Consider the following 26,209-nt stretch of genomic DNA (forward strand, 5'->3'; position numbering starts at 1 on the left):
GTTTTAAGATCACCTAAAGAGCTTTTAACAACGTTTGGCAAAAAAAGCTAACCGTAAATGTGAGTTTTGAAAAAAAAACCATTACTTAAAATGCTTTTAAAAAGAAGCACATGAAGCTGATGCGAGATTTATACGCACACAAACTAAACCCTATTTGTGACAATTGTAGTAATGATGTAAGTAGGGATCGTTCTAACCGGGGATTAACTAGGGATGCTAAACACTTGACTCAAATAAATAAAACTAACTTTTAAAACACTAAGACAAACTAAAAGACTCAAAACAAGTTCAAAAGTCTCCAAATACTTAAAAACATAAAATAAGACAAATCAAATGATTAAGACTTAACAAAATAAGGGGGGGGGAAATTTGATTTGACGAAAATTGAAATAACAAAACAAGTTAATAAACTAAGCAAATTGTAAAACGAATAAACGTAAATATGAATGTGATGAAAATATGGATGATGGAATAGCCAAGGGGTTCTTATCCACACATGTTACACTTGCATACAAGATTGATTCTCAGTTGGTCTTTCGATAAATTATGAAACTCAATGCTCCAAGTTAATTAGGTCCGCTTAAATTAACTTTCAGATTTCCCTAGATTCATTGGATTGAATGGAATACGCATTACAACCAAATTATTCTTAATCAAAGTCCCTAACTATGGAATACGCATGATAGAGACATTCAACCAAGATCATTAAGTTCAATGAAAATTATAAGTGTTGACGAGGCATTCGTTACTATGGAATACGCATGAAACTTATGCCAAGAATTCGTTTAACGCGATTGTTTATAAGCAACCTCCACTACTTGTGAATATAAGTTCGTAACTATTAGGTGAAACTCACTTATATTCTAGCGTCATATTCATGCATGAAAATTAAGCGCGCATTCTTAATAAACGTACATAAATAAGTTATCAATCAAACGGTTAAACGAATCGAATCCACAACTTATGAAATTCCAACGAAAGTAATCAATTCATATTGCAAGTATAAACATAGTTTCGAATCACCCCCTAGCTAAAGGGGGGTTTAGTTCCTCATAACTTTGAAATCAAAGAAACACCTAAACATTCCAACAACTCAAAATTGAATTGTATGAACGTTTAGGCACTCTTCTCTTCCTCTTCGTTGTGGCACAAGATCTAAGGAGATGTTTAGGGCTTTAGGTGTATGTGGAATGGAGTGGGGAGTGGTTGGAGATGGAAGAATGGATTGATGGGGAAGGCACGGCACAAAAGGGAGTTTGTGTGTGTGAATGGATGATTTTCTTGAAATGGAAGAGTTGGAGTGGGGAGTGAATCCAATTTTCAATGAATGAGAATGCAAGGGTTTTTATAGGAGGAATTAGGGTTAATGGCTAATTAGAATAATGGGCTATGTGGTGGATGCGGCACTAATGGGAATTAATTAGGTTTTTAGGTGGCTGCCTTATATCAAATGGAGAATGGAGAAAAAAAGCTTAGGAATTAAATATTTGATGAATGGGAGACACGGCTTATGGAGTGAATAATGTCTTATGGTGGCTGATTTAATAAGGCTCTAGGGTTTCTTTTTGGTTTATTAGGGTCAAAAATAAATGGGGGGCCACGGCTTAGAAAAATAATGGGAGATGTTGCTTCGGCAAGATTTGTTTTTGGGAGTGAATGGCTGAATTTTATCTAGGGTGAAAAATTAGGTGCGGCTTAGATTTGAATAATAGGAATATGGTGGCTGAATGATTTAAAAATATGAATGCATGCAATGAATTAGGTCGGCTAGGGTTTAAGGTTAGGAAAGGTTACCAAAACGGGAAACCTAGGGTTAACTTTCCTACTTCAATTAGGAATCCTTGTTTGAGTAGGATTCCCCATTTTGGTAAGAATTCATCGTTGGAGTAGGAATTCGTCGTTTCATCAAGTCTTCAACTCATTCATTCCTCTTTCGCTCCAAAAGACTCCAATTTGCATCTTCTTGCACACTTTGGCCTTATAATCTGAAAATACACAAAAGTGGCCTTAAACACTCAAATAACTAAATAAACACAACATAAATGCACGAGAACAAGCTAATTAAGTCGCATGAATATGCTCCTATCAAATTCCCCCACACTTAACTTTTGCTAGTCCTCGAGCAAAACAAGACAACTAAAGTAAACAAGACGAAACGAAACAAACAAAACATAACCTAAACCTTCCAACGATTGCCTCAGGGATTTCCAATGAAACATGACATGTCAAAGATCATTACTCACATAGCTTTTAGTCTTCCTTCCCCTCAAGCACATACTTAATCATAGTCACCATTCACTAGTTCGCATTTAATCAATTAAAACACATTTGGAATGTAATAACATGCCTTCGAGAATTCCCTCAATTCCTCACTAGTTATGCACTCAATTTTCACTCAGATTTTCTGACTACACACCCTACACTAGTTATATGTGAGAAGATTGATGTAAACATGAAAGACTAGTACTCACATACGTTATAACAAAGAAAGCAATTTCTGGAGTAATTAAACGTGTTTAGATATGATCTCATGAATGGAACGCTACTACTTAGAACGAGAACCAGTGATTCCATAAGCTCATACCAAATTCAAACTCCACATATTGAATACATAACATCAAGATAGAAGTTGAGGGTTGTAACGGGGATAAGGGTAGTGGTTTAACAAAGAAAGGTAAAGTAAAACAAAGGTTCTTAAAGCAATAGTGAGCAAAGTATTGAATTAGGCACTTAGAATTTCCTTTAGAATGCAAAAATCAACTTTGAACACCCAAGGGGAAGTCACACAAAACTTAGGGCCATATTCAACTTTTTATTTTTTTTTATTTTTTATTTTTTATTTTTTATTTTTTATTTTTTTTTCATTCTTTGGCCGTGCCCTATTATCTTCCCCCACACTTATTTTCTGCAGTATATTGATCAAAAGGAGTTCATTCTAAGTCATGCTTCACTATCTTTTAAGAACAAGGGGTTAACAAAGAAAATAAGCTTGAAAAGGCTCAAAAGGGGTAATCCTACAATACATGTGAAAAGGGATAGGCTTTTTGGCTTTGGCTTGACTAACAACTTCATCTTATTGTATGTTATGCAATCAATATCATGCTTTGAATGAAACGGATATAAGTTCTAGCATTTAGTTCTATCATGATACAATTGCATTCTAAGTAGCAACCAAGCAAGGAATAATGAGATCATGCAACAACTTTAGAAAACAAAGAATCACAGAAAATAACTCTCCAAAGAAGGTAATGGCTCGAGTCTCACAGGGTCGTAGCGTTTGTTTGAGTTCCTTCCTTCAAGCATGTTACAAAAACGAATTTTTCTTTTATGATTGCATGTGAAGTCATATATTATAACCATAACCAAGCATATACCAAGAGTAAATCAAACTTTTCTCTATGTTTATAACTCTTTTTAACAGTCATGCAATTACAAACCAAATCCTTATCATTGTGTTGGAAGGTACCCTAAGACACAAACACACAAAAACGACTCAAAACACTCTTTTTAGGCTTTTCAAAACATATTTTTCAAATTTTTATGTGATTTTCGGAGTTATAAAAACAAAACATACTAAAACACTCTTAAACAACTTAAAAACACCTTAAAACAGTAAGGAACAACATTTGAAGTAATGGGTGATAAAATCCCACGAATTTGTATTAACAACATTAGTTACCCCCCCCCCACACTTAAATCAAACATTGTCCTCAATGTTTTAAGCATAGATTCACACAAAACATAAGTAAACACACAAAAAGCACTTAAACATATTAAACATGGCAGAATGTAATTAACAAAGAGAAGAGTTTAGAGACGCAAATCTGGTTATAGAGTGTAAATTCCATCTTCTCCTTGGTAATTGCATTGAGGCTTTGATCTTTGTGATTCCACAGGCTTACTCTTGAACTGCGCTGCTCCCATCGTTGATTTTCCTTTGTGCTACTCTTGAACTGGGCAGCAGGCTTCTTTTGGTCTCCCCCGAAGGTCTGAGCTTACTTTTTTTGTCTGTTTCTTTGTTCAATCTCTCCAATTCGTATTGAAGAGGGTTAGATGATACTCAGCATATGCAGTTGTTGCTTGTCTCCACATGCTTCAATGTATCATTTTCACTTGCCTTACTCGCTCCTCTTTGCAGAAGTGGTCCCTTCTCTGGAAGTGTGTCAACCGTTGAAGATGACTACTCGAGAGCAACTCTAGGTAAGCAATCAGGAATGGATTCCAGGCAGTCGGTTCCAGAACAGAAGACTGACTCCAAGTGCCTCTGATTGCTTTCGTTTACTTTGCCATGCGAGTAATAACAAGGACAAAGAAAAGGACAGGGAAAGAGCATGATATGAGATACTTTTGCTTTAGACCTTGATGATATAAGATACCTTTGCTTTTGAAGAAACAACGAACGAAGCAGCACATGTATTTGTTGTGGTTGTCTCCACATGCTTCGATCGACCGTTTCCTTCTGCCTCATTTGTACTCCAGGTTTCTGGTATCTTCTTTGGAGGAGAAAAAATTGAGTATTTCAAAAGGCTTTGCTGGGAGTGCGCCCTCAGAGGTGAGAAAGAGTTGGGCATTTTCTTCATGTCTGCCTTGCCATAAGAGATGAAGGTCGACATATATAGAGATAATATCAAGTGGTGGTACTGTTATTTTACCCTTGTCGACAGACATTTTGATCCCGCAAATCCGGCTTTTTGAAATAGTGACGCCCCTTCGATTTCTGAGCAGGCGCCCCTTCGATTTCTGAACGACACATGGTAGTGCAGATGCGGCTCCTTTTGACAAAGCTGCACGCGTTTTCTGACAAGCGGAGAAAGCGTCGCCGGACTTTGCGCTTGTCGGCTAAAGATGTGTAGTTGCGATGATGGCCTCCACGTGTTTTCTGAAAAGAAGAAATCTTTTGACAAAGTTGAACACGTCTTCTGAAAAGCCGAGAAAGCGTCGCCAAAATTACGCCGGAAATTCCGGCTTTTTGAATCGGTGGACGCGTCGCCTTGGCTTTTTATAGAGCTATCGATCACCACAACAAACACAATCTGAAGATTTCCCATTCTTGAAAATCGACTCCGGCCCTTTGAAATTTAACTCCTTCCACCCCTTCTCTTTGAACACTTTTGAAAAATGGCAAACTCATCGAACCTTAGCTTAGAATTGAGTCTCAGCAGTGATGCGGGCGCGCCGCGTCAAGGTAACGTATGGCGCCCTTCTTTCTTATCTTCTAACGGTCCTCTTACAGGTGAAGACTCCGTGATGCAGGACGCCACAATAGCTACAATAGTAGCTAGGAACCTCCTCACTCCAAAAGATAGTAGGCTGCTGTCAGGACGGTCCGATGAGTTGGCCGTTCAAGAGTCCCTCGCACTTAGTGTTCAGTGTGCGAGCTCTGTGTCCAACATGGGCCAACGCTTGCTTGCCCGCTCCCGTCAGGTGGAATCATTGATGGCGGAGGTGGAAAGTCTTAAGCAAGAGATCAAACTGCTTAAGTACGAGAATAGAAGTTTGCATGTGCTTGCAAATAACTATTCGTCGGGCATGAAGAGGAAGCTAGATGAGCTGCAAGAATCCAATGGTCGAATGCAAAGTGACCGTCAAAGTGACCGTCAAAGGCTTGCGGCTTTCTTCCAGAGGCACATTTTTCCTGGCTCATCAAGTGTTCCACCAAGTGTTGAGGCCTCGAATGATCCATTTTCAACGTCTCCCGCTTCGATGCCTCCTGCTCAGATGCCTCCCGCCACTAGAATGGTGCCACGTAGTGGGGCTTCAAGCAAACGACCTTTGTGAAAGTCACAGCCTATTATTTGTTTAGCAGTGCCTATCAATAAATCAAACATTTTCTCAATGTTCCAATCATATTCTCACACAATTAACAAACAAACAAACAAAATAACAACTAAACAACCTAACATGGCAGAAACGAAAAAGCAACAAAGAGAAGAGTTTTAGGAATCTGGAATTGGAGTGCTTTCTAAGTCTTCCTTTGTTGAATGCATGGGTTGCCTCCCAAGTAGCGCTTTCTTTTACGTCTTGCAGCCGGACGGTACCTCTGTTTAAGCTTGACTAGGTTCCACGGCATGGAGGGGTACCTCCTCCACGACATGCTCCTCAAACGTCTCGTAATAGGGCTTCAATCGATGCCCATTCACTTTGAATTCTTGCTGCGTCCTTGAACTTTTGATTTGCACTGCACCATGAGGGAAAACATTAGTGACAATAAAAGGACCAACCCATTTGGAACGCAACTTACCCGGAAACAATCGAAGGCGAGAATTGAACAACAACACTTTCTGCCCAATAGAGAACGTCTTGGCACGAATCATCTTGTCATGGAATGCCTTCGTTTTCTCCTTGTAAATCCTGGCATTCTCATATGCTTCATTTCGGATTTCATCAAGCTCACACAATTGAAGCTTCCTATGTAAACCTGCGGCATCAGGGTCCATATTGAACGTTTTGACGGCCCAATGTGCACGATGCTCTAATTCGACGAGGAGATGGCATGGCTTCCCATAGATGAGCCGAAAAGGTGACATCCCAATGGGGGTTTTGTAGGCAGTGCGATACGCCCACAATGCATCGTTTAAGCGCAAACTCCAATCCTTCCTTGTAGACCCCACGGTCTTCTCAAGAATTTGCTTGATTTCCCTATTTGAAACCTCGGCTTGCCCGCTCGTTTGAGGATGATAAGGTGTGGCCACCTTATGCGTGACATTGTATTTCTTGAGCAACGCCTCGATGGTTCGATTACAAAAATGGGAACCTCCATCACTGATTAGCACTCGTGGCATTCCAAACCTTGCAAAAATGTTAGTTTTCACAAAATCTGCAACCACTCGAGAATCATTAGTTCGGGTGGCTTTTGCTTCCACCCATTTCGACACATAGTCCACAGCAAGCAATATAAAAAGAAACCCATGTGACGAAGGAAAGGGACCCATAAAATCAATACCCCAAACATCAAAGATTTCAACACTAAAAATGGGGGTTTGCGGCATTTGTTGTTTAGGACCAATATTGCCCGTTCTTTGGCATCTATCACAAGACATGCAAAATGTTCTAGCATCCCTAAAGATGGTAGGCCAATAAAACCCACATTCTAAGACTTTAAGGGCAGTGCGTTGGGTGCCAAAATGTCCCCCACATGCATATGAATGACAGAATGTTAAAATAGATTGAAACTCAGATTCATTCACACAACGTCGTACAATCTGATCGGGACAAAATTTCCAGAGGTATGGGTCATCCCAAACATAAAACCTAGCATCCTTTTTAAGTTTATCACGTTGATTCCTATTAAGTGTGCTAGGGATATCTTTAGACACCAAAAAGTTCACCAAATCTGCATACCAAGGCTCACTTACCTGGATAGACATCAATTGCTCATCGGGGAAGGTTTCAGAAATTGGCAATGCTTCCTCATGCACCATTCGACTTAGGTGGTCAGCCACCACGTTCTCCACGCCCTTCTTATCTCGAATCTCAATGTCAAACTCTTGTAGAAGCAATATCCAACGAATTAGTCTAGGCTTGGCCTCCTTTTTCGTGAGCAAATACTTGAGAGCTGCATGATCCGTAAAAATAATAACTTTAGTACCAAGTAAGTAGGATCAGAACTTATCTAATGCAAATACCACAGCAAGTAATTCTTTTTCAGTGGTTGAGTAATTCAATTGAGCATCATTTAGTGTCCTAGATGCATAATAAATAACATGAGGTTGTTTGTTCTTTCGCTGCCCCAAAACAGCACCAATCGCATAGTCCGAAGCATCGCACATCAGCTCGAATGGAAGGCTCCAATCTGGAGGTGTGATAATGGGAGCCGAAGTGAGAGCTTCTTTTAAGTGCTTGAATGCCGTGGAGCATGCATCATCAAACTCGAAAACCACCTCTTTTTGAAGCAATTGGCATAGTGGTTGTGCAATCTTGGAGAAATCCTTTATGAAACGCCTATAAAAACCTGCGTGACCAAGAAACGAACGAACCTCTCTAACCGAAGTTGGAGAGGGTAAGTGACGAACAAGGTCCACCTTAGATTTATCCACTTCAATGCCTTTTTCAGAAATAATATGTCCTAGAACAATACCTTTCTTAACCATGAAGTGACATTTTTCCCAATTTAGCACAAGATTCGTTTTAACACAACGTTTCAAAATTAAGGTCAGATTATTCAAGCAATGATCGAATGAATTACCAAACACGCTAAAATCATCCATGAATATCTTAATGATCTTCTCCACATAATCAGAAAATATACTCACCATGCATCGTTGAAACGTCGCGGGGGCATTGCACAACCCAAATGGCATACGCCTATATGCAAAGGTGCCAAAGGGGCACGTGAAAGTTGTCTTTTCTTGGTCCTCAGGAGCTATCACAATTTGGTTATATCCGGAATATCCATCAAGAAAGCAATAAAATTTATAACCGGCTAACCTTTCTAGCATTTGGTCCAGGAATGGCAATGGAAAGTGATCCTTCCTTGTCATGGCATTTAACTTCCTGTAATCAATACAAACACGCCAACCTGTCACAACACGAGTGGGTACAAGCTCTTGTTCTTCATTCTTCACCACCGTGACTCCGGACTTCTTTGGAACAACCTGCACGGGTGACACCCAACGACTATCAGAAATAGGATATATAACACCACAATCAAGTAATTTTATAATTTCCTTTTTTACTACTTCCAACATGGGTGGATTAAGGCGACGTTGAGCTTCACGAGATGGCTTGGCTCCCTCCTCCAAAAGGATGCGATGCATGCATGTGGTGGGACTAATGCCTTTGATATCCGCCAAAGTCCATCCAATGGCAGATTTGTGCTCTTTTAACACCCTTATCAACTTGTCTTCTTCTTGGGTCGTGAGTGAGCTGGTAATGATGACAGGTAGTGTCTGATCTTCTCCCAAGAAAACATACTTCAAGTGACTAGGTAATGGCTTTAACTCAAGTGCAGGTGGCTGCACAATTGATGGAAGTAACTTGTTAGTCAAAACCGAATCTAAAATTGAGAGAGAAGACTTACCAGAGTGTGAGGGCAATGACTCGAGGGCAGTAACCATTTCAAGTACTTCACTACAAGGGGGCACGGCAATATGGTCAGATTCCATGCCATAGCTTGTAAGGATTCCCCCACCCTCAATTCTTGCTCATATGCCGTGCACTAATGCCACTTCAAGTGCATCTTCGTTCATTCGATCCAAATGCACCTGTGCCAAAGAATCAACAATGTCAATAGCAAAACAAGAATGGTCCTCAATTGGATATTTAATGGTTTCAGAAAGATTAAAATGAATAATGTCCCCATCAAATTCCATGGTTAATGTTCCCGTATACACATCTATCTTTGTTCTTGCTGTTTTCATGAATGGACGGCCTAGCAAGATTGGCAATGATGGAGCATGGCTCGAATCCTCCATTTCTAAGACATAAAAATCTGCAGGAAAGATAAGATGATTGACCTGTACTAAAACATCCTCAAGGACTCCCTTGGGATAAGCGTTAGAACGATCGGCCAATTGAATTATAACGCCATCTTTTTTTAACTCACCAAGGTGCATAGATGCATAAATGGAATATGGCATGACATTAATAGAAGCACCAAGATCTAACATGCATTGTTCAAATCTAGTGTTTCCAATTGTACATGGGATAGTAAAGCTCCCTGGATCCTTACACTTTGGAGGTAACTTTCGTTGCAAAACTGCGGATACATTTTCACTTACTTTGACAACTTCTTTGTTTGAAATTCTTTTCCTAGTTGTGCATAACTCTTTTAAAAACTTCGCATACCTGGGCACTTGCTTAATGGCATCAAGTAAAGGAATGTTTACTTGGACTTTTCGAAAGGTATCCAAAATGTCCTTTTCGCTTTCTTCCTTCTTTGATTGTGCAAATCTGCGAGGGAAAGGAACATTGGGCAGATTAGTGTTCGAAATCACAACATTTGGGACAACATTACCTGAGATGGACGGATGGGAAGGTTTAGATGGTTGCGGCTTGGGTGGTGCTACACTCGCCGTGGGGTCGGATTGCTCATCTTCCTTGTTTTGGGCAGATTCATGTGCTTTGCTTCCCGCTTCTTTTCCACTTCTTAGGGTGATAGCTTTTGCAGATTCGAAGCCACCCTTTGGATTGACCACCGTAGTGCTTGGTAACTTACCATTCTCACGAAATTGTCCCAAAAATTCGGCCATTTGTCCCATTTGTTTCTTTAGTTCATTCACCTCCTTTGCTTGGTTCTGCATTCCCTGCACCATTGTGGTTAATAATTGATATGTTTTATCATCATTCATAGACGTACCTGAGTTGGTTTGGGATGATTGTGCTTGAGGAGGTGGTTGTGGTGCCATTGGCCTTGGAAAGAAACCCGGAGGTTGTCGGAATCCACTTTGTTGGGCAGGTTGTTGTGCATCTCTCCATCTGAAATTTGGGTGATCTCTCCAACCTGGATTATATGTGTTAGAATATGGATCGTTCCTTGGTTGGTTTTGATTCCCATAGCCCATGGCATTGGCAGATTCCCACCCTCCGTTCTCAATTAATTGAGGGCATGTCTCGGATGGATGCCCTTGAATGGAGCATACACCACAGATTGTAGCTCCTTGCGCTTTGGGGCCCTCCACAAACTGCGACAACATAGATGTAAGGTTAGCCATTTGGGATTGTAATTCGGAAATAGAACTTACCTCATTTACATGATGTGGCTGTGGGGCGTCTCTCTGCCCAACACCTTCATATTGTTGTGCATTTAGAGCACGGTTTGCAATTAGGGTCTTGGCTGCCATAGGTGTTTTGTCCACCAATGCACCTCCCGCCGAAGCATCGAGCATTTGCCTTTCAATGGGAAGAAGGCCCTCATAGAAGTATTGAAGGAGAAGCTCCTCCTTCATTTGATGTTGAGGACATGATGCAACAAGGGCTTTAAAACGCTCGTAGTATGCCGGAAAAGATTCTCCTTGACTTTGTTGGATTCCGCTAATTTTCTTCCTTAAGAGAATGACTTTTGAAGTAGGGAAGAACTTCTCCAAGAACGCTCTCTTCATGCTCTCCCAAGAAGTAACGGTCCCGGGTGCCAATTCATAAAGCCAATCCTTAGCCTTTTCCACAAGAGAGAATGGAAAAGCCTTTATCATCAGAATGTTCCCATCAACATTTATGGGTGTCATGCTCGAACAAACAACCTCGAACTCCTTGAGATGCTTGTTGGGATCTTCCATGGAAAGCCCATGGTATTTCGGAATGTGGTGCAATAAGCTTGACTTCAACTCGAATTCATCAGTCTTGCCTTGGGCAGCCTCGGGGTATTGAATGTAAAGAGGGGCTGCATTGGCCAAACCCGAGGCAGAAAGCTCTTTGATGGTTCGATTGTCCATGGCCATGGTTGGTACTTCTTCTTTAACCCAATCCGTGGCTTCCTCTTCTACTTCAGGTTCGGGACTAGGAGGATTAGACTCTTGCAATTTCTTGTTCCTTCTCAAAGTCCTCTCGAAATCACCGTCAAAGTCGGAGATATGCTCACGAACAGGTTGTGAGCTACGGGTCATAAACTAGTACCTACACACAAAAGTAAACAAGATAAATAACCAACTTAATAGACTTGGCACAAGTAAGAAAACAAGTTGCCACAAAAAAAAAAAAAAAAAAAAACAAAACACATACACACGGTGCAAAAAAAATTAAAACAAAACAGAAACTAAACAATTTAAACAAGACTCAAGACAAGGGATTAGCAATTTTGCCAATCCCCGGCAACGGCGCCAAAATTTGATGCGAGATTTATACGCACACAAACTAAACCCTATTTGTGACAATTGTAGTAATGATGTAAGTAGGGATCGTTCTAACCGGGGATTAACTAGGGATGCTAAACACTTGACTCAAATAAATAAAACTAACTTTTAAAACACTAAGACAAACTAAAAGACTCAAAACAAGTTCAAAAGTCTCCAAATACTTAAAAACATAAAATAAGACAAATCAAATGATTAAGACTTAACAAAATAAGGGGGGGGGGGAAATTTGATTTGACGAAAATTGAAATAACAAAACAAGTTAATAAACTAAGCAAATTGTAAAACGAATAAACGTAAATATGAATGTGATGAAAATATGGATGATGGAATAGCCAAGGGGTTCTTCTCCACACATGTTACACTTGCATACAAGATTGATTCTCAGTTGGTCTTTCGATAAATTATGAAACTCAATGCTCCAAGTTAATTAGGTCCGCTTAAATTAACTTTCAGATTTCCCTAGATTCATTGGATTGAATGGAATACGCATTACAACCAAATTATTCTTAATCAAAGTCCCTAACTATGGAATACGCATGATAGAGACATTCAACCAAGATCATTAAGTTCAATGAAAATTATAAGTGTTGACGAGGCATTCGTTACTATGGAATACGCATGAAACTTATGCCAAGAATTCGTTTAACGCGATTGTTTATAAACAACCTCCACTACTTGTGAATATAAGTTCGTAACTATTAGGTGAAACTCACTTATATTCTAGCGTCATATTCATGCATGAAAATTAAGCGCGCATTCTTAATAAACGTACATAAATAAGTTATCAATCAAACGGTTAAACGAATCGAATCCACAACTTATGAAATTCCAACGAAAGTAATCAATTCATATTGCAAGTATAAACATAGTTTCGAATCACCCCCTAGCTAAAGGGGGGTTTAGTTCCTCATAACTTTGAAATCAAAGAAACACCTAAACATTCCAACAACTCAAAATTGAATTGTATGAACGTTTAGGCACTCTTCTCTTCCTCTTCGTTGTGGCACAAGATCTAAGGAGATGTTTAGGGCTTTAGGTGTATGTGGAATGGAGTGGGGAGTGGTTGGAGATGGAAGAATGGATTGATGGGGAAGGCACGGCACAAAAGGGAGTTTGTGTGTGTGAATGGATGATTTTCTTGAAATGGAAGAGTTGGAGTGGGGAGTGAATCCAATTTTCAATGAATGAGAATGCAAGGGTTTTTATAGGAGGAATTAGGGTTAATGGCTAATTAGAATAATGGGCTATGTGGTGGATGCGGCACTAATGGGAATTAATTAGGTTTTTAGGTGGCTGCCTTATATCAAATGGAGAATGGAGAAAAAAAGCTTAGGAATTAAATATTTGATGAATGGGAGACACGGCTTATGGAGTGAATAATGTCTTATGGTGGCTGATTTAATAAGGCTCTAGGGTTTCTTTTTGGTTTATTAGGGTCAAAAATAAATGGGGGGCCACGGCTTAGAAAAATAATGGGAGATGTTGCTTCGGCAAGATTTGTTTTTGGGAGTGAATGGCTGAATTTTATCTAGGGTGAAAAATAAGGTGCGGCTTAGATTTGAATAATAGGAATATGGTGGCTGAATGATTTAAAAATATGAATGCATGCAATGAATTAGGTCGGCTAGGGTTTAAGGTTAGGAAAGGTTACCAAAACGGGAAACCTAGGGTTAACTTTCCTACTTCAATTAGGAATCCTTGTTTGAGTAGGATTCCTCATTTTGGTAAGAATTCATCGTTGGAGTAGGAATTCGTCGTTTCATCAAGTCTTCAACTCATTCATTCCTCTTTCGCTCCAAAAGACTCCAATTTGCATCTTCTTGCACACTTTGGCCTTATAATCTGAAAATACACAAAAGTGGCCTTAAACACTCAAATAACTAAATAAACACAACATAAATGCACGAGAACAAGCTAATTAAGTCGCATGAATATGCTCCTATCAGAAGCAGCTAAAGTGCTTTTTTTTTTCTCTTTCTAAAAAGCACTTAGCATTGTTTTTTTAGTGTTTTCACGTGCTTCGGGCCTAATTAAGCTCATTATATTTGTTGCTATCATCTCCCCCATCTTGAATTCTCTTTAGTAGATCCAATGAGCGAAGGTCGTCGTTTGTGGTTTGTTTAATGGAAAATCTCTATTCAACGTCAGGAAAAAATTGCATTGTGTGATTATGGTTGTTTGCCAAATGGTTGCCAAATTGCATTGGGTTATTGGAGGACCCCTCGACTTCTAATGTGTAATTATGGCTGTTTCCAAATGTTTCAAAAGCTGCTTTTCCATCTAATGAAGCATAACCCCTAATAAAGAAAACTAGATTTTAATCCTTAAATAAAATAAAATTTAGAAAAATATCTTATACAAGATTAAACTTTGATTTTAGTCCCTAGACTCTATTTAATGCCAGCATATTAAATATCTCTATTTTTTTTATTTATAATTTTATGGTGTTCATAAATTAAATTTTATGAAAATATTATGAATTTTAATTCTCATTATGGTAAGTATCTTATATAAGCCAGACAATTCCTGACACGACCCGATAACCCGACACGACACGACACGAAATTAACAGGTGTTCGGATCGACACGATAACGAATCGGGTCATTATCAGGTAACCCGAAAAGCATCTGTTAAGATAACGGGTTGGTTCGGTTATACACATGGGTAACACAATACAAAATAAGCAAAATATTAATTTTATAATTTTATAATCCTAAAAAAATATTTTATATATTATATATATTAATTTAACAATTTTATACCCCTGAAAACTATAATAATTATATATATATATATATATATATATATATTAAATTAAATATTAAAAATTGGTGACCACTGGATTGGCTTAAATATACATATCATTCAATTTCTTAAGTGTTATACGTACAAACTAAATAAATTTAAATCTACTTAATAAATATATATATACACACATCATTGAACTTGATGGGATACAAATTCTACAAAACTAATTTGAACGATCCAACCATCAAACTTGTTTGTATATGCATCGAGATCGCATTAGCAAAAATCGCAAAAAAGAAACATTCAGAGATCAAGTAATGGAACAAAAAATTTTTAACGGTTATCAACGAAAAATCACGATTTAACGGTTATTTTAACTCTGATTTTGATGATTTTTTACAGCTACACTCCTTGACCCTTTACAAATACAATGAATGAACTCGATCTTCAATTTAAAATATTTACATTAGTGGATACTACAAAATCTTATGTTATACTTAATGAAAGTATGAATAAACTCTTAAGTGTTAGTGAATCTATTATTTTGATGGGATACGCATTCTACGAAACTAGTTTCAACGATCTAATCGTCAAACATGTTTGTATATACTTCGAGATCGCATACGCCAAAAATTGCAAAAAACAAACATTCAGATATCAAGTAACTAGACAAAACTTTTCGACAGTTATCAACGAAAAATCATGATTTAACGGTTATTTTAACTCCGATTTTGATGATTTTTTATAGCTACACTCCTTAACCCTATATGAATACAATGAATGCACTCGATCTTCAATTTAAAATATTTACACTAGTGGATACCACAAAATCTTATGTTATACTTAATGAAAGTATGAATAAACTCTTAAGTGTTAGTGAATCTATTGTTTTGATGGGATACGCATTCTATGAAACTAGTTTCAACGATCCAACCATCAAACATGTTTGTATATGCTTCGAGATCGCATACGCCAAAAGTTACAAAAAACAAACATTTAGAGATCAAGTAATGGGACAAAACGTTTCAACAGTTATCAACGAAAAATCACGATTTAACGGCTATTTTAACTCCGATTTGGATGATTTTTTACAGCTACACTCCTTGACCCTATATATATAATGAATGAACTTGATCTTCAATTCAAAATATTTACATTAGTGGATACCACAAAATGTTATGTTATACTTAATGAAAGTATAAATAAACTCTTAAGTGTTAGTGAATTTATCGTTTTGATGGCATACGCATTCTACGAAACTAATTTCAACGATCCAACCGTCAAACTTGTTTGTATATGCTTCGAGATCGCATAAATCACAAAAAACAAACATTCAAAGATCAAGTAACGGGACAAAACTTTTCGACGGTTATCAACGAAAAATCACGATTTAATGGTTATTTTAACTCTGATTTTGATGATTTTTTACAGCTACACTCCTTGACCTTATATGAATACAATGAATGAACTCGATAATAGTGGATACCACAAAATCTTATGTTATACTTAATGAAAGTATAAACAAACTCTTAAGTGTTAGTGAATTTATTGTTTTGATGAGATACGCATTCTACGAAACTCGTTTCAACGATCTAGCTGTCAAACATGTTTGTATATACTTCGAAATTGCATATGCCAAAAATTGCAAAAAACAAACATTCAGAGATCAAGTAACGGGAGAAACTTTTCGACGGTTATCAATGAAAAATCACGATTTAACGGTTATTTTAACTCCGATTTTGATAATTTTTTACAGCTACACTTCTTGACCATATACGAATACATTGGATTAACTCGATCTTCAATTTAAAATATTTACACCAGTGGATACCACAAAATCTTATGTTATACTAAATCAAAGTATGAATAAAACTCTTAAGTGTTAGTGAATCTATTGTTTATACTTCGAGATCGCATATGCCAAAAATTGGAAAAAACAAACATTCAGAGATCAAGTAACAAGACAAAACTTTTCAACGGTTATCAACGAAATCATGATTTAATGGTTATTTTAATTCCAATTTTGATGATTTTTTACAGCTATACTCCTTGACCCTATGTAAATACAACGAATAACTCGATCTTCAATTTAAAATATTTACACTAGTGGATACTACAAAATCTTATATTATACTTAATGAAAGTATGAATATAAACTCTAAGTATTAGTGAATCTATCATTTTAATGGGATACACATTCTACGAAATTAATTTCAACGATCCAACTGTCAAACATGTTTGTATATACTTCGAGATCGCATATGCCAAAAATTGCAAAAAACAAACATTCAGAGATCAAGTAATGGTTCAAAACTTTTCGACAGTTATCAACGAAAAATCAAGATTTAACAGTTATTTTATCTCTGATTTTGATGATTTTTTTACAGCTACACTCATTGACCCTATATGAATACAATGAATGAATTCGATCTTCAATTTATAATATTTAGCCTAGTGGATACCACAAAATCTTATGTTATACTTAATAAAAGTATAAATAAACTCTAAGTGTTAGTGAATCTATTATTTTGATGGGATATACATTCTATGAAAATAATTTCAACGATCCAATATTTAAACTTATTTGTATATGTTTCAAGATCACATATGCCAAAAATCGCAAAAAACAAACATTCAGAGATTAAGTAACGGGACAAAACTTTTTAACGATTATCAGCAAAAAATCTCGATTTAACGGCTATTTTAACTCCAATTTTGATGATTTTTAACAGCTACACTCCTTGACCCTATATGAATACAATGAATCAATTCGATCTTCAATTTAAAATATTTACACTAGTGGATACCACAAAATCTTATGTCATGATGATTGATGAAAATTGAGGATTTTGTAAAAGGAATAATATGCAAGCTTTGAGTTCCATTGGCAAGGTTTAAACTTTTGAGAAAGGCTTCACAACCTTGAAAACAAAAACTCTTTCATTTTGCATATCCTTGCACATTTAATATTTTGTAATAGACTAGTAGTGTATGAATGCTTGTTTATTAGGCTCTTATTTTCAAGTGTAGATGTAGTACATAAACGACAAATGTGTTTTAATGTTTTGAAGTGATATATATGTGGCAATATGTGGTATGTGAAAATTTAAGGAAAAAAATACATTTTTCTTAACGGGTCAGGTCACTTTACCCGTTGGGTAAAGTGACCCAACCAGTTAAGGACCCGTTAAGATAACGGGTGTGACACGACACGACTCGTTAAGATAACAAGTGTTACACGAAAACGACACAAACGCGACAAACACGACCCGTTTGCCAGGCCTAATCTTATATAAGAAAATATTTTCGTAAAGATTCGGTACACATGTTTTTGCATATTTTCTTATGTGCCACTAATTCATTACAATATATTTAGCTTCGAACATTTTGGTACACTAGGTTAGTATAATATATTTACGTAGATTAGGCAGGTTTGACTGTGCTTTTTAAAGTAACTAAATGTGATTTAAGATCGCCAAAATAACTTTTAACAGCGTTGGCAAAAAATTGACAGTAATGCTGTGAGTTTTATAATAAAATAATAAAAACTACTTGAAATGCTCATAGTATGAAGCACTTGAAGCAGCTGAACTGATGTGCTTTTTAGAAAAAAACACACTTTCATTTTTTTTTTAAATGTTTCCATGTACTTGGGGCCAAATTAGGCTCACTATCTTTGTTGTTATCGTCTGCCCCACCTTGAATTTTCCTTGGTAGATCTAACGAGCGAAGGTCGTCGTTTGTGCGTTCTTTAGTGGAAAATCTCTATTCGACGTCTTGAAGGGGTTGGAAATATTGCATTATGTGGTCGCCAAATTCTCAGTCGGGCTCTTGGAGGACCCCTTGACTTCTAATGTGTGGTTATGGTTGTTTTCTAATGTTGCGAAAGCTACTTTTCCATCTAATCAAGCATTTTTTAAGTGTAGAGATTCAAGATCCTGCTATATATACAAAGACAAAAAGCATTGAGCTGCAGCAAGCCTTCAAACACAATGGCTCATGGCTTCCTTCTCACAATCCTCTTATTCACGTCCATTATATCTCCAAATATCCACGCATGCAACCAAAATGAACGTAGCGCTCTCTTGTCCTTCAACCTCACTCTATCCTCTCCTCCTTTAAATTGGACTTCCATTAACTGTTGTACTTGGGAAGGCATCACTTGTAATCAGGAAGGTCGGGTCACCCATTTGCTCTTACCCTCGAAGGGGCTACACGGAGTTATTTTTACCTCGTCATCCTCACTTGGAAACCTCACTCATCTCACCCACTTGAATTTCTCCCATAATTCACTTCACGGTTCACTTGAAAATAAACTCTTTGAGTCCTTGGATTCTCTTGAGATTCTTGATTTGAGCTATAACCTTCTTTTTGGAGTGCTACCTTTGTCTCTAACATCTAGAAACATCCGGACACTTGATTTGTCAAGCAATCGCTTCCATGGTCCAATTCCGTCTTCGTTCTTCATGCATGCTTGGAATTTGACAAGTTTCAACGTCAGCAACAATGCCTTCTCCAGCTACATCCCATCCTCTATATGTCTCCATTCTAACCCCTTGATTAGAGTGTTGGATTTTTCCTCAAACCAATTTAATGGCAACATTTTACGTGGTTTTGGGAGGTGTTCCGAGCTGCAGATCTTCCGTGCTGGTCACAATAATCTCTCAGGGCTACTTCCAGAAGATATCTATAATGCTACCAAACTCGAAGAAATTGCAGTACCTCTGAATTCACTATATGGAGGCATTAGTGAGAGAATTGTCAACCTCAACAACCTCGTAATCCTTGATCTCTCCTTCAATCAACTGAGCGGAATACTCCCTCTCCGTTTGGGGAAGCTCTCCAGGTTAAAAATCATAAAGCTCGATTTCAACGACCTACAAGGTTCGTTGCCCCAATCTTTGATGAATTGCAGCAGCCTTGTAGAACTACGTTTGGCAAAAAATAACTTGGAAGGAGACATTACCAAGCTTAATTTCTCCAAACTTGTTCAACTTACTAAACTTGACCTGTATAGGAACAACTTCACTGGTAAGTTGCCAACAAGCCTTTACTCATGTAGATCCCTGAAAGCAATTCGATTAAGTTCGAACAATCTAGAGGGACAAATACAACCTGAGATTCTTTCGCTAAACTCTCTGTCCTTCCTCTCTCTTGGTAGCCTCCGATTGGAAAATGTCACAGGAGCAATGAAGATATTGATGCATTGCAAAAGTCTTCAAATACTCCTCCTTACGCATTCCTTTAATGGTGAAGGAATGCCATCTGACGATGACATGGTTAGTTTTGATGGATTTCGAAATCTTCGATTTTTGAGCTTGATGAATTGTGATCTCACAGGTCGAATACCTGTATGGTTAGCAAAGCTAAAGAGCCTACAGATCTTGGCTCTGGATGACAACAAAATCACAGGGACAATTCCTAGCTGGTTGGGGACTGATCTACCAAGACTTTTTTATATAGGCTTGTCAAAGAACCTTATTTCAGGTGAATTTCCGAAAGAACTTTGTAGACTACCGGCGTTGGTACATGAACTTATTGCAGCTCAAGCAGACCAATATTATATCGAATTGCCACTCTACATTACGAACTCGAGAGAGGTACTAATCACCTATGGAATACGCCGCATATTGTATGGCTTTCCTTCATTTATAGATCTTTCTTCCAACAACATTACCGGTAATATACCGTCTGAGATCGGCCAACTGCAGCTTCTCCAAGAGTTGCATCTAGACAACAACAACTTCTCCGGCAACATTCCTGACCAAATGTCTAACCTTATGAAGTTACAAGCTTTGAGTCTCTCCAAGAATCACTTGTCTGGAAAAATTCCATCATCTCTGGCGAGCCTTAATTTCTTGAAGAGCTTTGATGTCTCGTACAATAATCTCGAAGGTTCAATCCCAACAAGTACTCAGCTCCAAAGCTTTGAAGCTTCTGCATTTGAGGGGAATCCAAAACTTTGCGGTGCCCCACTTCCAAACAAGTGTCGCACTGATGCGCATGGTAAGAATAACCGCGATGATGAGGACGATGGGCATCAACTACCGTGGTTCTATATTTGGGCTGTGTTCGGGTTTATTTTTGGATTCTGGGGAGTATGTGGTTCTTTGATCGTAAAGAAGACATGGAGGTATGCGTACTTTCAGTTCACAGACAATGTACAGGATAGGCTCTATGCCATGTTAGCAGTGCGCATGAACAGGATGAAACGATGGCTTAACTAAATAGAGTTCTTTGTTTTTTCTCGGTTACATTTGGGGGTTTCGAATACTCTGTCATGTATTTTATTTTATAATAAACGTCCCTACGCTATCGAAGCTACTGCTTTGTAAATGACTCGTAAATCGTAATTTAGAAATCCCTCTCATATCCCTCCCACATTTCCAATCCCCTCTAACTTGGTCTCGATTCCTTGAGACTTGGAAATCCCTCACCCCAAACATAGCCAAAAGAAGTCAAAATTTTGATTCAGGGGCCAAACTGAGACTCGGGTTACCAAATTGACAATGTAACATGTCTTTTTTCTAGCAAAATAACATCACCCCCAAAATATGCAAAACCAATCTACGAACGAATAGCAACACATAATCTTCAGAGAGTACTGCAAATTAACATGTTCCATTTAACAAGGATCCCCATGCAGTCTGCTTTCTGTCAACATGTGCACTACCTGAAAGAACTCATGCTGCGCACCAAAGTAAAGACACGACTAATCGCATAAGATATGACCTTGAAAGTGTAATCATATTCGGATGAAAGGCAACCACGATCCAACCACAGCAATATGCCAAACGAAATATCATTCAAGACCAGAAACATTGAAACCTACAGCCCATCTCGAGCAACCTCCTCGTTTATCTACAACATGCCTTCAAGACTCATCATACCGCAACTAGCCTCAAGCTTAGTAACGGTTTGGACCAGGATTGACTCCAGCATCCCTGTCTGGCGTGTAGTTATTCTGGTATTGTCCAGGATCATTCCATCCTGCATTAGAAGGCGGAGCCATATTGTTTGGTGGCACCCCTCCCGGGTTATTGGGAGGCATCTGGTTGTAGTTGTTGGGCGGCATCTGATTGTAGCTGTTGGGAGGCGCCTGATTATAGCTGTTTGGTGGCCCAGAATTCCAGTTGTTGCTTGGCTGGGGATTATTGTAGTTGTTTGGTTGACCCATGTTGGGAGGTGGCATTGGAGCCCTGTTAGGGGGTGGAGGACCCATGTTGGGAGACATTGGAGCACTGTTGGGGGGTGGAGGACCCATGTTGGGAGACATTGGACCCCTGTTGGGGGGTGGAGGACCCATGTTGGCAGGTCCAGGTCCCGAATTTGGCCCAGCTTGATTAGGCATAGGAGATGGACCCGTATTCTGAAAATCACGATTCTGCATATTTTCCCTTCTCCTTTCAAAGTTCCTTGATCTGTCGAAGTTACGAGGTCTGTCATTACGCCTGTTTCTCTCATTTGCTCGACTATTGTTTCTTATCCATTCCTCATGGTACTTGGGATCATATGGCACTGCTTGGCCATTAATAAAAGGTTCACCTGCCAAAACAAACAAGAAAGCAAACAAATCGTGGATAAAAGAATTTTCCTACTTAACTTAGTTGAAAACAACATAGAAAAAGCTATACAATGTAGAAAAAAACACACGCTGTTTAATATTACTATAACACTCGGTACCCAGACCACAATTCTTGGGAGTACAGAAATTTTGAAATGAAAATTACCGTGGATCATTTTTTTCGGATGTAATCGACACGCGAAACTAGTTAGTTCAAAATTATGATATTTTACACAAAAACTCTGTACAAAATGACTAGGGTTGCAGAAAGCCTTCAACAGGGGTCTTTATATTTCACCGGTTCTACACACCACTAGCACTGCTGCCTAATAACTTTCACATCTGTCACATTCTAGAGCCTCAAACTATCCTTTGTCAGAAAAAATAAAGAAATAAATCTAAAATCAAAATATCATCAGACTGCCAGAGCAATTACGGAATGGAACTTATGACTTAAATGAATCAATTGCTATAAATAATTTGTTTTCTTTGAAATTCAACTAGAAGAAACAAGCATATCCGTACCTCCATAATCTTTGTTCTTAACATCCAAGTAGGAATCGGGAAGTACCCAACGGACTCCAGGCAACTCTGCAAGAATTTTACAAATACACACACACATATATATATGAGAACTCAGACACAAGAAAATAATAAAATCCCAACTTAGAAGCAGAATCACCTTTGATTTTGAGTGAAACCTCTTCAGATACAAGCGCCCCAAACGCATAATAGCACCTAGTTGAAACTGAGTAGATCTTCATTCTTGCTTCTTCCTCACTGCAGTTCAGCCGAATGCGTACAAGCAATGTAAACTTGGTTATATAAATCTTCATTACAAAATATAAATCACAGGAAACACAAACAATAGGAATACAGTACAATCCTATGTGCTTTTTGAAATGTGAAAGCCATGAATCTTACAAAAACTTTAGTCTGTAAGAAAAAAAAGTGATCAAGACCATGCTATAAGAAACATGATTAAGACCATACTATTTAAGAGATCATTAAGACCCTGCCACAAAGTGGGTTTATAGTTTAGATTTTGAATATCAAAAGCCTACAAAAAAGTTAATGAGTTTTGCTTTTGTTAGAACTTCAAAACATATAACCCAACATTAAGAAATTTAGCGCAACACACACATTTATGTGATATAAAAAAAATCAAGTCAAAAACCCTACAAAAATGATATAAAGGCCAATTGCAATTACAAAATCATTTTCTATCTTACAACAGAAAGCCATTAACTTAACCCAAAATACTACTGTAATCAAGAGCGAAAAAGAGAAAATTAAAAAGCTACAACTTAAAAAAAAAATACAGATACAAATTGAAAATTAATTAAGAAACAAATACACTATAAACACAGCCATATAAATTCTGAAACTCCATTTCCAATTCTGATTTCTCATAATCCAAAGACATTAAATTAGTGACGAGCTATCAAGCTCTTTTCAGTTTCGGATTAAACGGAGCAAACAAAATCAAAAATGAAAGAACACATTCTTGAAGATTGTTCACACGGAGAATGTTACTCTGCTGATGCCATTCATTCACACTAAAGCTTGTGAGCTTACACAACCATACAAAAACTAACCGTTAGAGGAGAGAGAGCCAAAACAATTCTTAGTTAATCTCAGCCCTCCATTCCGTCTAGCCTATGAGCTAAATACAAGTGTCCTATCGAATGCTTATGAGCTATGTAACTAATACTCTCCAATAACAACATTACAGTTGGAATTCAAACATAAACAGCGAACACATTTATATTTCAACAGTTTAGTGGCACCCCTCCCGGGTCATTAGGAGGCATCTGATTGTAGTTGTTGGGAGGGGTTCATGGCCCAGAATTGCAGTTGCTTGGCGGGGGATTATTGTAGTTGTTTGATGGACCCATGTTGGGAGGCGGCATTGGAGCCCTGTTCGGGGGTGGAGGACCCATGCTGGCAGATTCAGGTCCCGAATTTGGCCCAGCTTGATTAGGCACAGGAGATGGACCGGTATTCTGAAAATCACAATTCTGCATATTTTCCCTTCTCCTTCCAAAGTTACGAGGTCTGTCATTACGCCTATTTCTCTCATTTTCTTGACTATTGTTTCTTAGCAAGAAGAAAAGGAGAGACAGAGATGGAAAAAAAAAAAAAATTAATGCAGAGACTTGTGAGGATAACAAAGGCACAAAACGTAGTTCAGGTAAATAGAAACTGTGTGTAAATGTTGGTTGGATTTTAAACTTTCATCCATTTGGCTGAATCTGAAGTTTCGATCTTTCATATAATGCAGAGACTTGTGAGCGAATCAAGCAGAGAACAATAGAAGCCTTAAAAGACCCCAAGGTGAAGTCATGTAAGATTCAGTAAGTTTTATGATATTTTCTTCGAATATTTGTGCTTTTGAATTAGCATATAAGATTCAATCAGATTCAATCAACTATTTTCTAATGTTTTTCAGTGTTGTTTGCTCGCGTCTTACTGCATTCTACTCTTTATTCTTAATAGCTGGACAGAAAGACTTTAATAGATGGTCAAGTTGCTGCTCAACGGGACATAAGCATGTCACATAACTCACCTTTGGAGAAACTGGATCTAGAGCTTGTAAAGAGAGAAAATTCGAAAAGAAGTTTTGTTAGCAGACCAGACCAGAGCTGCCAAAAACAGAAAAATGGAAGTAGCTGTCGTAACCTCATCCTCTGTTAGCACAGCGAATGAGAAACCAGGGGAGTGTGCTTAAGTTTCTGCATTCCTAGGCACAGATGAAATAGCGTATGGAGGGTAACTTTTGTTCTTTCATAATTTACTTTGAAACAGATACAATTTGCTTGTTTTTGGTGTATATTAACGTTAGTTTTCTGGCGGCAACAAAGAGTTCATCGAGCTGCAATGCAATCTTTTCAAGAGAAAAATATGTGTACATACGGTGAAATGTCGTTGCTGTTAATTTTATCTCCCCTTCACACGCATGATATATCCGGCTTCCCCTGCCACCAGCATCCGGCTTGCCTTGCCAATAATTTAACATTGATCAGAAGCCGTGCGGCTGTAGGCGGTGGATTTTATTTTTCAGATTGGTTTCTCTTGTTCAATTTTGGTCACAATTTTGTTGATCTGCAAGGTTGTGCTGTGGATGCAAAATCTACGACAGAACCGTAGTCTATTTTCTCCAAGATCAATTGAACAGCAGCATGACCATATATTTTCTTTTCTTTTCATAAGATCGTAGACTTCTTCTTTCTGCAGCTGAACTCGGTTATAGTTGTTGTGTGGTGTGGTGTGGTGATTGCAGTGGTGGTGGGGCGGTGGTAGTGATGGTGGCGACAGTACCATGGTACCACGGTATGACTTGCCCATCTCAATGGGCAATCTAAATTACGGTCAATAACTTTTGCTGCGTAAATACGGCATCTTATTGGACATTGCCAGTATGATGCATCTTATTTTAATTCATATGAAAAATACAGATGCATGACATTTAATTAGTGGACCAAATTATGAAGCAATTCGAATACAGTTTGAGACTTTAAGGTTGGGGTCCCTGTGTCCAATTTGTGCCCCTAATACAAGGGGAGATGAACAACAATTAATGCTTCTCTGTGACATATGAGTGTTTTAGCGATATAATGTCATTTTGCTAGGTCAAATACGCGTTTTAAGTTTTGAGATAAAGAGCACTCACCACTTCTCTATTCTTAATTTTAGCTAGACTTCGCAAGACTAGACATGTTTGACCGTTCTTTTAAAGTAACTAAAAGTGTTCAAGATCATCAAAAGAGCTTTTAACAATGTTGACAAAAAATTGACTGTAATTTTGAAAGTTTTTATAATAAAATAAGAGAAACTACTTGAAATGCTTTTAGAAAGGAACACTTGAAGCAGCTGAAGCTGAAGTGCTTTTTATAAAAAAACACTAGCATTTTTTTTTTTAAGTTTCCATGTACTTGGGGCCTAATTAAGCTTATTATCCTTGTTGCTATCATCTGTCCTACCTTGAATTTTCTTTGGTAGATCCAATGAGCGAAGGTCGTCGTTTGTGGGTTCCTTAGTGGAAAATCTCTTTTCGACGTCTTGATTGGAAAAATTGCATTGTGTGGTTATGCTTGTTTGCCAAAT

The 26,209-nt window shown here is 38.0% G+C and overlaps 2 protein-coding genes across 3 annotated transcripts in view; one reads left to right on the plus strand and one right to left on the minus strand.

Annotated features, from left to right (window-relative positions):
- The window catches only part of LOC137715483 (multiple organellar RNA editing factor 8, chloroplastic/mitochondrial-like), a 36,002-nt gene extending 13,065 nt beyond the window's left edge, over positions 1–22,937 (minus strand). Inside the window, exons 1-3 of one of the 2 annotated variants that reach the window (XR_011065570.1) lie at positions 22,785–22,937; positions 22,628–22,693; positions 21,271–22,083 (exon numbers count right to left, since the gene is read on the minus strand). Coding sequence is in view for 1 of the 2 variants with exons in the window: in XM_068454828.1 (XP_068310929.1) it covers positions 21,446–22,083; positions 22,628–22,693; positions 22,785–22,866 (786 nt within the window). In the remaining variant the exon portion in view is untranslated. Of the gene's footprint in view, positions 1–20,983; positions 22,084–22,627; positions 22,694–22,784 lie in introns of those variants that run through there. The other variant, XM_068454828.1, reaches the window with a different exon arrangement.
- On the plus strand, positions 18,055–20,765 carry LOC137714574 (receptor-like protein 2). The gene is made up of 2 exons (XM_068453761.1): positions 18,055–18,059; positions 18,515–20,765. Exons 1-2 carry the CDS (start codon positions 18,055–18,057, stop codon positions 20,763–20,765), a joined length of 2,256 nt encoding a protein of 751 aa, XP_068309862.1.
- Positions 22,938–26,209: the final 3,272 nt, after the last annotated feature.

Source organism: Pyrus communis, chromosome 14 (assembly GCF_963583255.1).
Source record: "Pyrus communis chromosome 14, drPyrComm1.1, whole genome shotgun sequence".
NCBI classification, from domain to species: Eukaryota; Viridiplantae; Streptophyta; class Magnoliopsida; order Rosales; family Rosaceae; genus Pyrus; species Pyrus communis.